We start from the raw sequence: 18,288 nt of genomic DNA on the forward strand, positions 1-18,288 counted from the left end.
AAGGGAAAGGGTAGATACTAAGCTGGAAAACTATATAAAACAATAAGGAAAAGGTTCATTTTCATTTGGCCTGAATCAGGATGAAAAATTAGGATTTTTTTTTTTCCTATAGGAGGAACAAGTGAAAGTGAACCTATGCTAAGCCATACAGTCAGGAAGCATCTTCGGAAAACTAGATTTGAATTACTACACAAAGAATATGAGGTAAACTTTAATTAAAAGTTTAAAATTATGTCAGCAATGAATTCAAGGTAAAAATTGACCTACCTTAGTCCCCAGACTTCTTAGACTAAATATCCAATGAAACTTTAAGTACCTCTTTAAAAACAAAAACAAAAACAAAAACACTTATTTGATAAATTCTTTTTTTTCCCTTTTCTATTTTAAATAGAGTTTTTTGCTTTATTTTTTTCCTTTCAGTACCAAGGAAAGGAGGAATGGGATTCCGGAAAAAAGGAACAGATGACAGCATTTCTTTTTCTTTTCTTTTTTAAGTTAAAATTTGTACCTCTACAGACATGTCATTTTATGTTTGCTTCCTCAAAAAGTTGGTAGAAAAGGAAATTTTGTGAAAGCCCATCTGACCTCTACAGTCATCATTTGCTTTTGCCTATTAATTTACTGATGATTAATAAGCCTGATCAATTCTAGTAAATACTATACCTTATGTCAACTGCCAGAACAGAGATTTTAGTGTGAAACATGTTATTTGCTAGTTATTGTCTAAAGATGAATTAACAGGCTGATTGGAGATAGTGACGCTACTTTTACAAATAAATTCATGCTAATAGAATACATACACTTTTGAATCGTATACATTAAGCCCAGTTGTCTTTTTACATTGACTAAAGAGGAAGATATTATCGATTCCCTCTTTTGACTCAAAATATCTTTCAGTTAAACTGTATACATGGAAGCTACTTCAACTGCCTCAGAAATTTCTGGAATGCAGTGGGGCATAAATACATGATTGAATATGTGTTTTGTCATTTATGTGTTCCCCACATATATGAATTTGTTTGTTTTATAAAAATACTATATAACTTGAAATGTATTGCAATTTAAAACAGTAAGTAGTACTGTCTGTGTGACATTTAATGCTAAAATGTATTTTTATATAATGAATATTTATCATACTTAGTAAACAAATTAATCCTTTGGGAGATCACTTGAGCTACTTGGGAGTTTATTTTCTAACAGAAGTTTTAATAACCTCAGTTTAAGGTGACATATTTATTATAGATGAATAAATGACATTATAATAAGGAGTTCTAACCCAAATGTTTAGCGACTGGTTTTAAGATAATAAATAGTTCCAGAGTGGGAAAGCTAATACTTGCAATAGTCAGTAGTAATTGAAGAACTAGAATCCAGAAAAGTGAAAAGTCAAAAATTAACTACAGGTATTATTCTGAAATGATAGATGGTTTCACTCATATTTCAGATACGGAAGTGAAAATATAAATATCAAACAAAACCTTAACCATCTTTCTTTTTCTTTTTGAGACACCCTCACTCTGTCACCCAGGCTGGAGTGCAAATGGTGTGATCTCAGCTTACTGCAACCTCCGCCTCCTGGGTTCAGGCAGTTCTTCAGCCCCAACCTCCAAGTAGCTGGGACTACAGGCGCCTGCTATGACATCCAGCTAATTTTTTGTATTTTTAGTAGATATGGGGTTTTACCATGTTGGTCAGGCTGGTCTTGAACTCCTGACCTCAGGTGATCACCCACCTCAGCCTCCCAAAGTGCTAGGATTACAGACACAATCATCTTGATAACTGTATACTCAGCCCTCCATGTCCAAGGGTTTAACATCTGTGGATTCAACCAACTAAGATTGAAAACTTTTGAAACAAAGCATTTGTATATACATATATATATATATATATATATGTAGCATATGTATATACGTATATACATATGCTTTTTTAACAAAACTTTGCAATCTTAGTTTATATATATATATATATATATATATGTAAACAATGCAGTTTACCAACTATTTATTATTAAAAATTATCTAGAGATGATTTAAAGTGTATGGAAGGATGTACATAGATTATATGCAAATACAGCACTACCCATTTTCCATCAGGAACTTGAGCATCCATGGATTTTGGTATCCCTAAGGGTCCTAGAACCAATCCTCTGTGGAGGTGGGGATGGGGTGGGACACCAGCTGTACGTTTTATTTTTACCCTGCTCCACTCAATGTACTTTTTAATTCCCCTGAGTAAAGCAGTTTAATATGCCTCAAGGGCTTTTTTTTTTTTTTTAATTTTTTTATTTTTTTGAGAGAGAGTTTTGTTCTTGTTACCCAAGCAGGAGTGCAATGGCACGATCTGGGCTCACTGCAACCTCTGCCTCCTGGGTTCATGCAATTCTCCTGTCTCATCCTCCCAGGTAGCTGGGATTACAGGCATGCACCACCAGGCCCAGCTAATTTTTTTCTATTTTTTAGTTAAGCCAAGGCGGGTGGATCACCTGAGGTCAGGAGTTTGAGACCAGCCTTACTGACATGTTAAAACCCCGTTTCTATTAAAATTAAAAAAATTTTTTTTTGAAGTGGAATCTACTTTCCTGTTGGAATTCACGTGGCTTTTCTTATTTTCTGGATGATATCTTAAATAGAATCAAAGATTTGGCATTTTTAAAAATCAAAACTATCATTGAATTAAAATGAAAGCAGCATAAATCCCAATTTTTATCAGTCAGGCCACATTTTGAGAATTTAAACTGTATGTGACTTTCTCCCTACAAAACTCTTTTGATGTGTAAAGAGTCTGTGTATCTACAGAATTTTAAGTACAAAATTCAAACCGTGTTGGCTTCAGTTTAGCATATCTATGTATGTGTTTAGTGCCTATGCCTGCCTCATGACTATGCAATGCTTTTTCAGGATGAAATAGATTGTTTACAGAAAGAAGTAGAAGAGCTTAAGAGTAAAAATCTCAGCTTGGAGTCACAGATCAAAACTATTCTGGATCCTTTAACCTTGGTGCAGGGCAACCAAAATGAAAACAAACATCTAGTCACAGATAATCCAAGTAAAAGTACCCCAGAAACTGTAGCAGAGTGGAAGAAAAAACTCAGAACAGCTAATGAAATCTATGAAAAAGTGAAAGATGATGTGGATAAGCTAAAGGAGGTAAGTTGTGGTTTTTGAAAATCTATTATGGTTGTTTTTAAAGTTGTTTTAAGTATCTTCAAAAGTATAAAGAGCCATATGATCTTGACTCATCATCAGATGATTTGTGAGGAAAGAACAAAATTTCTGTATGAGCATTTATATGCAATAAGAAGATTTTTTCTCATTTAAATATTATTAACTGCCAAGAAATATCAGGTGGTTCCATTTGTTAACTATAATTGGAGACTGTAGTGCTTCTGTATAAGATTGCATCTTTTAGAAGAGTAATATCAATTTAAAGGATGTGTTTCTGTTTCCTCCTCTTTGTGGTTTACCTTAGTTTTTTTAAAGCTTATGTCAGTGACTTCTTTGTAGGTATAAACAAGCACATACCCATTTTCCCACGTATAAAAGGAAAAGTTTTGACCTTATCTTTTCTATTGCTACCACTCTTATTTTTAAGATTGTAGATAGACAAACAAAGGCTTAGTGACTAATTCCAGGACTATTTCATGCAAAAGAATATTGTGGTTTATGAAACTAGTTCATTTTTTTCAATTATTTGAACAAGATAGAGCATGGTGAAAAGGCAAACTTCTAGGATTTTTCAGTCTAGAAAGGGAGACAAGATCCATGCCATTAGCAAGATCCATGCCATCAGCTAGATGTTATAGTCAACTGCTGCAGTGATGTCTGACCCAAGTGGCCAGCCTTTAACTTCAGTTCGGGCTGATCCACAGTGGAGTCGTCTTGTGCTGAATGGAGATGGTTTTGTAGTACTCAGTTCTGCAATCACATGCTCAACTATTTGCATTTCCTTAAAATACTATTTCTGTGTGAAATTACTAAATCTTTCCTCCCCAAATTATTAATGAGCTCCATGTGATATTTTAAAGAAGTTCCCCTGTATATTGGCTCTCAGGTCCTCAGGTAAAGTAGTAGAGAAATACCTGCAACTTAGATGTAAGCTATCTTCCACATATAAAGTAAATGTTCTTTTGCTCTGAAAAGGCTAGGGTGAGGGGAAGAAGAGAACCTAGTGCTTTCAGAGAAAAAAGAAACTACAGACATAATTACCCTGAGTTTGTTAGGAAGGGGAAATATGTAGTTTCTTTGATTATTAATGGCCATGATTAGTATGTTGATTTGTTAGAAGACAAAAGGATACTAAAAGGAATGTCAACTGGGAAATTACAGTATTTATGAATTTGCCTTGTTTTCTTTAATTTCCATAGTTCTTCTTGAGCCATTGTTAAGCACCATATGGTCTACTTTATAGTTGTTAAACTTTGTTTAAAGTTTGGCAGTAAATACTTCTTAGAATATGAAGCTTATAAGCATGATATGAGGGATGTTTATTAAAGAAGAATACATAAAGCTTATTGAATAAGCCCATTTTTTATGCCTAGCGATGCTAGTAGGTAATAGGCTATAAACTGGGATCGTAAGTGAATGAAAAAACATGGACTGCAGAGCCAAAACTAAAGTGTGAAGTGCAAAATAGTAACATACTATAAACCAAATACAGGAGTACCAAAGATTCTGAGTAAAGGACTGCTTAGCATGAATGAAGTGGACTTTTTTTCTGATGTTACCTGGAATGGGTGAGTTTTGAACCATCACAAGGCTAGTGTCATTACCCAATCAGTGTTAAAAATGCAGAAGTATTAGCTGAAGTATTCATTACTCTTTTAGGTGCAACAGGTAGGCAGACCTCTGCCCTTCCTAACTTCCACCCTCTTGAACTTAAAAATACCTTTGATATTTGAGGAACTAGGAAGCCTATAATGAGAAGTATTAGGGAGTCACAGGACTGTTGAGAGCCTTTGAAACATAGCCATATGGTAGTGGTGGGGGCCAGGGAAGGGGAAAGGAAGTCAAATGAGTTTCTAATTTAAGCTTGTCATCATCATCAAAAAGCATTCACTAAGTGCCTCCCCTTATGGTGCTATGCTTGAGAGCTTAATTCATTGTCTGCGTATATGAGGAAGTAAATGGCTTTCCTTATATCTTCAGAGAAGCAGTAATGGTGTTTATCAATTACTTAAAGAATTAACTCTTCACAGTCCTGGTTGGTGTGCATCCATGAAGATAAGCAGGTGCTTAGACCCTACAGGGAAGCTGGATGAGTCTAATAGAATTTTGCCAAAATAATGTTCTCTACCTTATTTCTCCTGTGATCCTTGTGGTGCAGCTTATGTGGGTAGGTAAATAATACAGTCAGAAGTTCTGGAAATTTGTCAAAGTAATGACCAAATTTTTGAAATATGTGTTTAACCTTCTTGGTTTAAACCTTGTTTTGGTGCCAGTTATTCTTGCGACACATTTACTTTGAATGTAAATGTTCTAGTGACAGAATTTCCCTTGCCCAAGTTAGTGAGGTTGGTTTCTAGTCCAGGAAGTGTTATTTTTCTTTGTAATACAATACATAAAAGCAATGTATTGGGAATTTAAATTCCCAATGACTAGGGAATTTAAAGGAAGTAGCTTCTAGGAAGACTCTAAAATTTGAACACACTAGTGTTCAGTATGTCCAGAATCATTGTTGAGCCTCAAGATTTTCTAGCAATTGGTGTCCTGTTAGGCAATTTTTAAGTATTATATAATTCAAGAAAGAAAATTGTATTTGGAAGTTTTATTTATTTATTTTAATCAAGGAAGATTTCATGGACTTTATTAGAAAATATTGATCTATGCCGGGCACACTGGCTCATACCTGTAATCCCAACACTTTGAGAGGCCAAGGCAGGTGGATCATTTGAGGTCAGGAGTTCAAGACAAACCTGGCCACTATGGCAAAACTCCGTCTCTACTAAAAATATAAAAATTAGCCAGGCGTGGTGGCACATGCCTGTAGTCCCAGCTACTCAGGAGGCTGAGACAATAGAATCACCTGAACAGGAGGTGGAGGTTGCAGTGAGCCAGGATCATACCCCTGCACTCCAGCCTGGGTGACTGAAAGAGACTGTCTAAAAAAAAAAATACATAGGTAGGCAGGTAGGTAGGTAGGTAGGTAGGTAGATAGATAGATCCAATTTTGAGGGCCCTTGTTGTAAGTCAAGACACTGGAAAACCCTTTTGAAGAAAAAAATCAAGTGGCTAAATCGTATTACTTTTGTTATCACTAGAAAAAATATTTTTAACAGCAACCCAGAAATTAATCTCATAGCTCAAGAATTCTCTTCAGCATTCATTTGCCGATACTGCATGTGATATAATGTTACCTTGCCTAGAGTATTCAGTTATGTGAAAAAGAAAAAAAAAAACACACATATTTGCCATTAGTATGGTCCCTTAATGACTCTAAGCTAACTAACATAGCTTCGTTTATTTCCCTGGATAGGAGATCTGCAGAATGCTTGGGGAATATGGATTTAAAATGCTCAGTCGTATTCACAGTTTCAGAAGTCATTCCCAGTAGTGATTTTAAGTTTCTGAAGGCCATGTTCTACTATTCAGTTTTCTGATATCATCAGTCTGAAAAAAAGTTGGCTCATGTTGTAATTTTTACAAGGCCCTTTTGTTTTAGCTTGTGCTTACTTATTTTCAACTTGTTCTTTTAGGTAAATAAAAAATTGAAATTGGAAAATGGTGGCCTGGTGAGAGAGAATTTAAGACTGAAGGCTGAAGTTGATAATAGATCACCTCAAAAGTATGTATTTTGCTCACAGAGCAATGTTTCAGATTATGTCAGTATTTTAGACTAGGCTGGTGTGAGGGTTTGTTTTTAGTTTGACTCTTCATTTAATCATGTAGATTTAGGTAGAATGTCTTGTTCTAAAAGTCAGGTTTATATTTCGTGTTATTGATAAAATTTTAGTTTCGGTGAAGGCTAGTTTTAAAGAATTTTATGCCTTTCCTTTTTTCTTATCTGATGAATAATTGTTTTATGTGACATAACATAAGTGAACATTGATTTGGTTTTACATATAACTGTTTAATATAACTAACAAATAATAGTGAGATTAAGGTAATGCCCTTTAGCCATTTTCTTAGATAGTCTTAGTAATAGTTAATGTTCATATAGTTTCTTCTCTTTGCAAGGTACAACAACCTGTAATGAAGAACTATTATTATTTTCTATTTTCAGATGAGAAAATGGAGGCATAAATAGATTAATTTATCTAAATCTGCATGAGTGGAAGTGTTAGAAATAGCATTTGACTGGCCAGGCGACGTGGCTCATGCCTGTAATCCCAGCACTTTTGGAGGCTGCGTTGGGCAGATTGCCTGAGGTCAGGAGTTTGAGACCACCCTGGGCAGCATGATGAAACCCTGTGTCTACTAAAAATACACAATTTAGCAAGACGTGGTGGCAGGTGCCCATAATCTTGGCTACTCAGGAGGCTGAGGCAGGAGAATCACTTGAGCCCAGGAGGCAGAGGTTGCAGTGAGCCAGAGATCAGGCCACTGCACTCCAGCCTGGGTAACAGAGGGAGACTCGGTCTCAACACAAACAAACAAACAAACAAAAGAAATAGCATTTGACCTTGAGAGAGCCCAGCCCCAGTCTGTGCTGTTAACTATTACACTAAAAAGCCTGTCTGAAATAGCATTTAGGACATTGTTGATTGAATTTTTTTTACTGATTTAAAACTGTACAAATAAGTTAATTTATTCTTCACTTAAGGAATAGTTTCTATTCTATTTTGGAAGATAATAATTTACAAGTATTGGAATGCTTAACAGTTTGTTTAAAATTTGAAGAAACAGTTGGTATTTAAGGGTTGCAAATGGAGAAAAGATCACGGACAGCACTTAAGGTTCTTCTTTTTCTAAAAAAAAAAAAAAAAAAACGATGACAAATGAGAAAACAATATGGATCCCAATGTCCAGCACCCTCTCTGAGGGATGGCATATGAGAACTGTACACTTTCTTCCCTTCCAACCACTGGACTTCATTTCTTTCTAATGGAAAAAGACAGTGCAGAAATAAGCAAACAATGGAAATTTATACCAGAAATAGCTCTCTTCTTGTCATTTGAAAAGGAGGAAATGTTGCCCTTGTTAAAACCAGATGTGGTATCAGGAAATGGCAGAAACTAACCATAATTACTGGAGGCAGAGATAACTAACCAATGAGAAAGCAGCATAGCTTTAACGTTTAAATAGTTTATTTCCCTGTGCTCTCCAACCCCATTTTTTTTTTCACTTCAGATAATGTCCTACTTTGACAAATTAGTGAAATAAGCTTAGGAAGTGTTGCTTTTATGTAGTGGTTTGAATCTCTATGCCTATCATTTATTGGCAGCTTGCCTTGCTAGTCATAGTAATGCTTGTCCATTAGGCGTTTCCCACAGCATGCTGAATGGAACGAAAGCTATTTTGTTTGTAGCTCTTATTTCTTGAAAACTTGCCCACCAGATTTCACATTTAATGCCAGCCACAAGGCTGTGTATTTTTAAATATCCATGGCTCAAACTGGATAAAGAACTGAAGAATCTCACCTGAGGAGACTTGGCCTCTGTCTGCGCTCGAAAAAGTAGCTGCACATCTGAATCCAGTATAACATGAGGATTTTTCCATCTTTAACTTCCATTGCTTCCCTTTAGGGGAAGGGAACAGTTCACTTGAAAAGCGATTTGAGCTGAAAACCGTATTCCAGATCAATTTGCAATGCATTGAGGTATTAAATGCATTGCATTTGATTTATAGCCTTGTTTACTCTACATCACCAAACCCTAGTGGGATTCAGAGAGCAGCTGACCACAGCTGAAAATACCCAGATCTGGTTCACTTGAGGAGAGCTCCTATTTGTATGGAAAACAATAAGACATTTCAAGAGTTCACAAATAAAACCACCCATTCCATTTTATTTCTTTGATTTAGGAAATGCCTTGACCAATTATTTTTCTCTTTTCTACTTGGTTAGGTGTCAGGGTATACTTTTTTTATACGATTGGTTGTATTCTTTAATGTATCCTGCAAGTTGAGCAAACATATTCTGCAAATCATATGGAAGAGAGAGCTTTAATACACCTTCCTAAGATTTTTCCCTCTCTAGACATCAGAGAGGGAAAAATCTTAGGAAGGTGTATTAGCTCAGATTGTCATAACAAAATGAGCCAGGTAAGATAATTTAGCCTTAATTGCCTCCTAAAGATCTTATCTCCAAATACAGTTATATTAGGGGTCAGGGCTTCAACATAGAATTTGGAGGGGAGGGTGAGGACATGGCTCAGTCCATCACAAAATATATTTATTTCTAAAATACTCCAACGGATATCATGCTAGTTCCCAAAAACTCACCTAAAGTTTGATGCTAACAAAGGAGATTCAAACATTTACATTGATTTCAAGAACATAGTATGGTATAAAAAGTAATATAGTTTACAATCTTTGAAAAATTATTGCTATAATCTTTTAAAATGAAGGTGCTACTTATCATTTGTCTTCTCTGCTATAGTGTACCTGGACGTTTTTCCTTCTTCATTCTCAACTTAAAAGCCCTCTTGAGCAATGTGGCAGATAGCCTACTAAGCATGTTCTGTTCCTTGCCAAAAATTCATTGTCCTAATATCCAAACTCATGGTCCAGAAAATGCAGTCTTTTTTTTTTTTTTTTTACCTTATCTCTGTGGCCACTTCCTGAGTTCTTCTTATGCTTCTAAATTATTTATTTCAACTAGAGAAGGTACCTGTTTGCCCCTTCAGTTTCCCTTAACATGGACTCCTAAGAGATTCAGATTTGATCTTCAGAGCCCAAGGGGTGGTGATCTACCATTAAGTTTACAAAAGCAACATGTGAAGAAGACTTACTCATTTGCCAACCCAGAAATAATGATTTTTTTTTCTTACTTAACATTGTGCTAGATGCTTTGAACAAAATAAATACTCTCGCTTACCCCAAAGGAGGTTGGGTTCCCTTGCTATAATTTCTTATTACCTGTACTTCCCCTTAGTGCATCACAACTGCTAATAATTAATATTTTGGGCAATTGTTTTATGACTTTGTTCTGTTTAAGCCAGTGCTATAGTATGCTTTTTCAACCACTTCATTTTATAAGATTCTGGCTCCTGGCCGGGCGCGGTGGCTCAAGCCTGTAATCCCAGCACTTTGGGAGGCCAAGGCGGTGGATCACGAGGTCAAGAGATCGAGATCATCCTGGTCAGCATGGTGAAACCCCATCTCTACTAAAGATACAAAAAATTAGCTGGGCATGGTGGCACGTGCCTGTAATCCCAGCTACTCAGGAGGCTGAGGCAGGAGAATTGCCTGAACCCAGGAGGCAGAGGTTGCAGTGAGCCGAGATCGCGCCATTGCACTCCAGCCTGGAAAACAAGAGCGAAACTCCGTCTTAAAAAAAAAAAAAAGATTCTGGCTCCTATGCTGCTCCTAATACATATTTGTTATGTAAATGAATGAAAAAACATGACTCCTATGACTGAGGAAACACACAGATAAATCCAGAATGTGGGATACTCAATAGGAAAAATGACTAGGTTTCTGCATTAAGTCATTGAGGGAGGGTGCTGCTTTTCAGTAAAAGAGAACTAGAAACATAATAACCAAATGCAATGTGGACTTGTTAGGATACTGATGAATAACCAGCTGATTGTTGAAAGACATTTTTGAGGCAGCTGGGTAAATTTGAACATGAAGCAAGTATTAAATGAAGTGATACCAAGGAATTACTCTTAATTTTGTTTAGGTATCATGGTTACTTAAGACAATACCTATTTATATTAGTCCCTTTTGGGCTGCTATAACAAAATACCATAAGCTGATTGGTATTTTATTAAAAGCAAATAAATTTATTTCTCACAGTTCTGGAGGCTTAAAAGTCCAAGCTCAAGGTGCCAGCTTGTCTGGTAAGGCCCACTTCTTTGTTCATAGACAGCTGAGTCTTTTTGCTGTTTCTGTCCCTCTTAATGACTTTTGTACTTACCTAGTTGCCTGAGATTAAAACCTCACTCTTCTGTTCTTCTCCACCCCTTCTCATATCACACCTGGTGTTTAGTATGTTCTCTGTAGCCTGCCTTTTTTAAATGCCTCTATAATCCATCTTCTCATTTTCACTATCTTAGATCCATTTTATTTCTTGCTTAGCCTGTTGTAACAACCTTCCTACTGCTTACCTTTCTTTTCTATGCTGAGCTCACAAGCGTTGGCTTTATTGTTTCCTGAATTCTGAAATATAAATTCGATGATCTCCTTTAATAACCTTTGGTGATTCTTCATAGTCTGTATATTAAATCCCAGTGTTCTTAGTCTAGTATAAAAGGGTCTTTACTATTTGACTTTGGCTTAATCTCCTTGCCTCTTTTCTAGCCCCTCTTGTCTGTGCTCTGCTCTGGCTCAGCTGAACTTTTCATTGGGCCCACATTCATCATATTGTGTCTTCGCTGGTTCTCCACATTAACCCCTCTTGTTTTTATTCTTCTCGGTTAATCACTGTTTGTCCTTTGAGATCTAGTCTGGTTGTTGCTTTATATGTGAGGCCCTCCATAATTTTCTCAGACAGAGGTAGCATTTTCTTTTTGCTCTTTTGATTACTCTTCTACTCTGTGGTTTTAATGGTCATGTTGTATATTGATCAGTTCCATGACTATTGTACCCAGTAAATCTGGCAGCTCCTTGGCACCAAGACATATTTTTTAAATGCATATTTGTTTATTTGTACAAAATATGTATACATGTGTGTGTATCTTCCTTTTATGGGGTCTTACAGAAGGAAGGAGTCCTTATACTCCAATATTGTACTTGAAGCTTAAAGTACAAAGGATATAAGAGCAGGAAATCAGAGACTTCTGAAACTTTCTCCAGATTAGATTTCCTGAAGCTTCTCTTTAAGTTATACCAGAGATTTGGAGTTAGAAAGAGAAACAGGAGGTGATAGATAGTAGGGGCTTGCCTGGCTACATTCTTGAGATTCTTGTCTGCATCTATTTACTTGGACCAGATTTTCCTTCCTTTACCTGTCTCCATGCTGACTCTAAGCTGTGCCCCAGTTCCAGTTCACAGGTCTGCTCTTTCTAAACTATGTCTCAAGATACTAGTAATGCTGTAACCTGCTGCTTCCTTATCAACACCGCTGGTCTGGCTGGCTCTTGCTGTTGTCCCTTCTTGACTTATTCTGGCCTTTTTTGTTTCTCATGAGTCTTCTCTGACAAATGTGGTGATTCCTAGTATTTGACCCTAGCCTGATCCAATGACTGATTCTGATCTGCCCTTTGGTTTTCCCGGAAGGGGAACTTGTAGACTGTCAGGGGAACCTGATGATACCCTGGGGCCAGACTGTGACAGCCAGTTGTGCTATGGCCCCTTGGCTGCCTGAGGGACCCTTCTCTGGATATTCAGCTAATTGGGGATAGACAGATACTGCAGTTTTCTGTCAGCTTGTCTTTATTGTATTGATAAGGTACTTGGGGAGGCGGCAGTGCATGCTAATGACTAAACAATAAGGTTGTCAGAGAGATTATGAACCGTTTGAGAAGAGGAATGATCACTTCTATTCCTTTGTTTTCCTTCTTCATAGCCCCTGAGCACACATTAGTCCTCAGTAACTGTCATCTGAATAATAATTACAGGGTATCTAGATCAGTTTTTGTTTTGTTTCATTTTCTTTCAGATTCTGTTTCATGCTGAGAGAGAATGAAAGAGAATTTAGTTAAGGTGAAAAATGTACAGACAGGTAGATACTAATCCAGAGATTTTTAAGTATATTTTTTTATCACTCAACAGTAGTTGGACTCTTTTACAGTATTGAGATTTTGTTGTTGTTTTTAAGGGTATTTTATTTTGGGAAAAGATCTAAGTCCTTTATTTCTCTTAGAAATAGAAAAAGGTATGAAATAGCATGTCTTAATGTTCTCTCCTTTCTGTGACAGATTAGAATCCCTATTAATATCATGCAAATTTCAAGGCTGATCTTTGTTGGCTTAGAGGGTCTGGGGGAGAAAATGAGGGCATTTCTGCATGAAATCAAAATGAAATATATTTGTCAAATAGAATGGAATTTATTCCACAGTAAAAAAGAGTAGTCTGTCTTCACAAGCAATGCAGAGAAAGTAGTACTTAGAGTTAGGCATCCTGTTTTGAGCAGCTTTGCCCAGTGTGCTGCCTAGAGAGAATGAAAAGAAGCCTTGGAAATGGAGAGAAGGAAAAGAAGCCTTGGAAATGGAGAGAAGGAAAAGAAGCCTTGGAAATGCAACTCACTAGTTGCAGTTTCTAGACAGGAGAACAGAGACCAAGTCCCAATTGCCATAGAAGCAGGTAGGGTGAAATTGGCCAGCATGGAACACAGTTTAGTTCTGTATTTCTCCTTATGCACCTGCTGACCCAATACCATGTGGATTAGCCCTTATTAGAGGCTTACCACAAAAGGGGCTATTCCTCTTCAGTTCACATATGCTGCTCAACGCTCAGGTCATTTTTATTAATTATTTCTAGGCATCTCAGCTAGAATTTTCAGCACCACAGTTATTCACTACAAATGCATAGTTGGTTTAATAAAATAAACACACAAAGGATTTCCTTTAAAATTTTGTTCTGCAGTGAGCTGTGATCATGTCACTGTATGCCAATCCTTTAGTCTGGGTGACAGGATGAGACCCTGATCAAAAATAAGTAAATAAAATAAAATAGTGTTAATAATATGAGCTATTAGTTATTAACCCTGCTCTTCATCTGTAAACTTGCAAAGGAAACTCTACCTTGATTTTTAAATCCTACTTTTAGAAGATGAAGAAATAATTACTGCAAGGGCCTAATTCTTTGTCTTATTCCCCTGTTTTTATCAAGGTTGTGTTTAAGGGGAAATACCGGCTTTTTTATTCTTGCAAATATTGGAACACTTTCTGTTTTGTGATAAAAGATGCAACATAACATAGCTTGTATTTTTTTAATTAATTATACCCTGAGATAAAGAACCTATGTGGTGTTTAAACCCTAAGATTATTTGAAGATACTCACCGATTGTGCATGAGCTAGACAAGTTGATCATATACACTTTCTGTATATAGCACATTTAAGCATTATGTTTTCAGCTCTGTTTCAAACTTAGTCTTTATATCTCTGGTTAAATATTTGCATTGGCATTTATCAGGATGGTCTGTCAATACTGTACTTTCATGCAAGGCCACATTAATAAATCATCTTTTAAAATTTCAAAATATTATTGGACTTATTCCTAAAATATAGTTGTTGTTTGATAAATGTTTACTGAATTTTTGCATACATACGGTATGTCTTCCTACAATTTTTGTATTTCCACTCTGTGTTTCTATTAGCAAATGTATGTACCAATAAACAGCATAAGAATGCTAGTTCATTGACTGTGTATACATACTTTGTGCCCAGCAAAAATCTAGTCTATATTTCGATACAAAATGTAAATAGGTGCTGATATTATTTAAGAAGGGACCTTATGTTCAGGTATTTAATATGGTTTCAAACATGGTGTATGTGGTCAGAAAGACTTGGATTTAAATCCTATTCCTGCTGCTACACCCTTTTTAACCTTCTCATTTCTCATTTTTAAGATAAGAATAACGGATCTTGCTTCATAAAGTTGAAATGAGGATTAAATGGGATAATATATGTCAAGCATATAGTGCTGTGCTTGATATCAGGAAAACACTTAATGAATTGTGGCAGCTGCTTTTCTTTTTGTCATCATTGTCAATAGTTGTCAGTTGTAATTGTACTAGTATACAATTAAAGATGTATTTATTACACTTACTTTTGGTAAATTCCAGCCAAAAGTTCACTTTCCTCTTTTCTGTTTTCTTTCTTTTTAATGTTTTCTTTCAGTATACCTCATTTAACATTTTTGTGGAACCAACATGTGTGACTAGGACTGGCCATAGATAGTACTTTTATGATTAACAGATTTCTAGGAATGTAGCATTTTTGTGACTGAGAGTTTAATTTTAAAAAGAGAAAACTCAGGCCAGGTGCAGTGGCTCATGCCTGTAATTCCAGCACTTTGGGAGGCCAAGATGGGCAGATCACCTCAGGTAGGGAGTTTGAGACCAGCCTGACCGACATAAAGAAATTCCTTCTCTACTGAAAATACAAAATTAGCCAAAAGTGGTGGCACATGCCTGTAATCCCAGCTACTTGAGAAGCTGAGGCAAGAGAATCACTTGAACCTGGGAGGCGGAGGTTGTGGTGAGCTGAGATTGTGCCATTGCACTCCAGTCTGGGAAACAAGAGTGAAACTCCATCTCAAAAATAAATAAATTAAAAAACAAAGGCAGGGCGCAGTGGCTCAAGCCTGTAATCCCAGCACTTTGGAAGGCTAAGGCGGGCGGATCACAAGGTTAGAAGTTCAAGACCAACCTGACCAAAATGGTGAAACCCCATCTCTACTAAGAAATACAAAAATTAGCGAGGTGTGGTGGTGAGTGCCTGTAATCCCAGCTACTTGGGAGGCTGAGGCAAGAGAATTGCTTGAACCCCAGAGGCGGAGGTTGCAATAAGCCAAGATGGCACCACTGCACTCCAGCCTGGGCAACACTGCACTCCAGCCTGGGCAACAGAGTAAGACGCTGCCTCAAAAAAAAAAAAGAAACCTCTCTTGAGGAAACAATGGCAAATTGTACAATTCAACCACAATATAAATGTATGGGTTGCTTCTCAAAGCTTCCCTAGTAGTTTAAAGACAGAATGGTTCCCCTCTACCCTCTCAAGGCGTATACAAGGTTGGGCAATGCACAAATGACACATAGGAAGCAGGTGAGAGAAAAGGAATGCCAGAGACTTTGAACCTTTTCCCCCACCACCAAATAGAGTTTTGAGTTTCCTACAGTTCTGGTCCTCCCTGTGCGCTTTTCCTAAAATGTGTCCCACTCACCAACTCTGCACACATATACACGAGATAGATACTGGTACCCGGACCTTTCATTTTACTTCCCAATTCTGTCAAAATTCAGATTTCTAAAGAGCTCCTGTTAAAGCCACTCTCTTAAGTGTAATCAAAAAGAGGAGTTAGGAAACAAGAATCTGAAACTGTGCTTTGGGAGATAAAATTAAGAAAGGAAGGGGCTAATGGGAGGCTCTTTTCTCTGAAAGCTTACCTTTCTGTGTGTTTAAAATAAAAAAGATACTTTCCTAATATTTCTGAAATTCAGGAAATGAGAAGCTACTACAGCTATGTAGGCATGCAACTCCACAATATGGATCATTCTTTCTCAGATTAAGTGATAGTTCTTTAAGGAAAAATATTTGAAACTCACATACATTTATTTGGTTTTCTCCCGTATCAACCATTACTTTATGATACCCACTGCAACCTTGATTTCCCAGGCTCAAGCAGTCCTCTGGTTTCAGCCTCCTGAGTAGCTTGGATGACAGGCACATGTTTCTGTGCCTAATTTTTGTTTTTCTGTAGATACATGATCTCATCATGTTGCCCAGACTGGTCTTGAACTCCTGCACTCAAGCCATCCTCCCGCCTCACCTCCCGAAGCACTGGGATTACAGGCATAAACTATGGCCCAAAGCAATCTTAGTAAATAATGAGAAAAATCGCAGTTGTTCTATGACCTTTAGCAATTTCGATAAAAGTATTTAACTCCTAGTGTTGATTATATATGTATATGGACAGGCAAAAACAGTAAAACTACTACTTAGTACGTTATTATATATGTAGTACAGCTTGACACATGAGAACCATTGAGAATTAGTTGTTTTGTGAAAAACTTCTGGAGAATAATTTGAATAATGCTTCCCTTCTGATATAATTTATGATAGGAAGCTAGCATGATTTCTGATATCTTGATGAATTTTCACAATTCTAAGTTTGTATCAACTTCCAGCATTCTATCCTTTGCTCTCAATGTTTTGAGAGAGCTCCACATTGCTTTAGAGTGAAGTGTTTTGTCAGCCCATCATTTTCTCTCAACATCTTCATGCTTTTCACTACAACGTTTCTCATCCCGATTAGTAAATTTGCCTCTACAAGGTACTTCTGGCATATCTAGAATCTCTTGAATGGACTGACATTGTTGTCATAGTCCCACAGTCGGTGATTTCTTCCATAACTACATTTACATTTGATTCCAATTTCACTTCCAGTGTTATCATTGTTTATTTCTTTGCTACACCTTCATCTTTGTTGACCAGTTCTTTTTATTATCTGTTTTTGTAAAATGTCATGTGGGTTTTTAACTGGAAGACAAGGAGGAAGCCCAACTGTATAGTTCGCTATCTGTGTGTTAACTGTAAAACAGGTAGATGCAGTGACTAATCACTGACCTTGAAAGAAGTGACTTGATGGGTCACTGATCATGAAGCTTGTCTATTATTTATATAGCGTTTTGCAAACCGAAAAGCTAAAAGTGAAGGTTTTACTTTATGCAGTTACTCATTAATATGGTGTGGTAACTGAAATTTGAACCATGTTGTTGGATACTGGTGTTATTTAACTAAACCATGGTAACTGAAATGTGCGCATATTCAAACTATATAAAGCAAGGATATCAACACTGAAAACCTGTCAGACCACAAAAGCTGGTCCATGTCCAAAGATTGCTTTCACTTTGTTTCATTATTACCTCAGCTACCAAATAAGGAAAGGATATAAAGTCAAAGTTTGAATAGGAGGCAACTGGACTGACTTCCCGAGTGGCCCCCTTGTTCCTCAAGAAGGCATTTCTGAATTTCGGCAGTCTTGGCCACCCACTGGGCTTGCTACATTTACCCATTTTGTTGGAATTGCCATTGAGAACCAGAAGGGCAAAGTGAATTTGCTCAAGGTTCATAACTAGTTAATAGTAGCGTAGCACTAGCACTTATCAGTTTTTTAGTACTCAGGTGTGGTATTCTTTTACCATGTTTGTTTTCTTCAAATCCCCTTCAAACACATCCTGTTTTTCTGTGTGATAGACTATAAGAAAATATGGTCTTAGGAACTTTCTGTTGTTAAAGATGCTCTTTATTTAGTTATACTGCCCCAAAGGTCATACCAATAGGACTTCCATTTCTCTTCTAGGGACAGAAATGATCTTGTTTCCTTTAGCTATTTGGACAAGGGGAACTCTCATCCTTTTCTTTCATCCAGAATGTATTTATCAGTTAATATTGCAAGCTGAAAAAAAAATTCTTTAAGCTCCTGTTAGATTCTGGCAGAATATACTTCCGATATCAGTTGTAGCTCCCAAACTGCTCTAGTGTTTTCTCTGGCATAATGAAGCCTTTGGCCATCACTGCT

General features: G+C 36.8%; 1 protein-coding gene across 2 annotated transcripts in view; it reads left to right on the forward strand.

Annotated features, from left to right (window-relative positions):
* Positions 1-18,288, forward strand: part of OBI1 (ORC ubiquitin ligase 1) — a 38,814-nt gene that overhangs the window by 14,442 nt on the left and 6,084 nt on the right. For both annotated transcript variants that reach the window (XM_035295608.3, XM_002742602.5), the window contains exons 3-5: positions 113-204; positions 2,901-3,149; positions 6,695-6,783. In XM_035295608.3, the coding sequence (XP_035151499.1) occupies positions 113-204; positions 2,901-3,149; positions 6,695-6,783 (430 nt within the window). The remainder of the gene's footprint in view (positions 1-112; positions 205-2,900; positions 3,150-6,694; positions 6,784-18,288) is intronic.

This window comes from Callithrix jacchus, chromosome 1, assembly GCF_049354715.1.
Source record: "Callithrix jacchus isolate 240 chromosome 1, calJac240_pri, whole genome shotgun sequence".
Taxonomy (NCBI): Eukaryota; Metazoa; Chordata; class Mammalia; order Primates; family Cebidae; genus Callithrix; species Callithrix jacchus.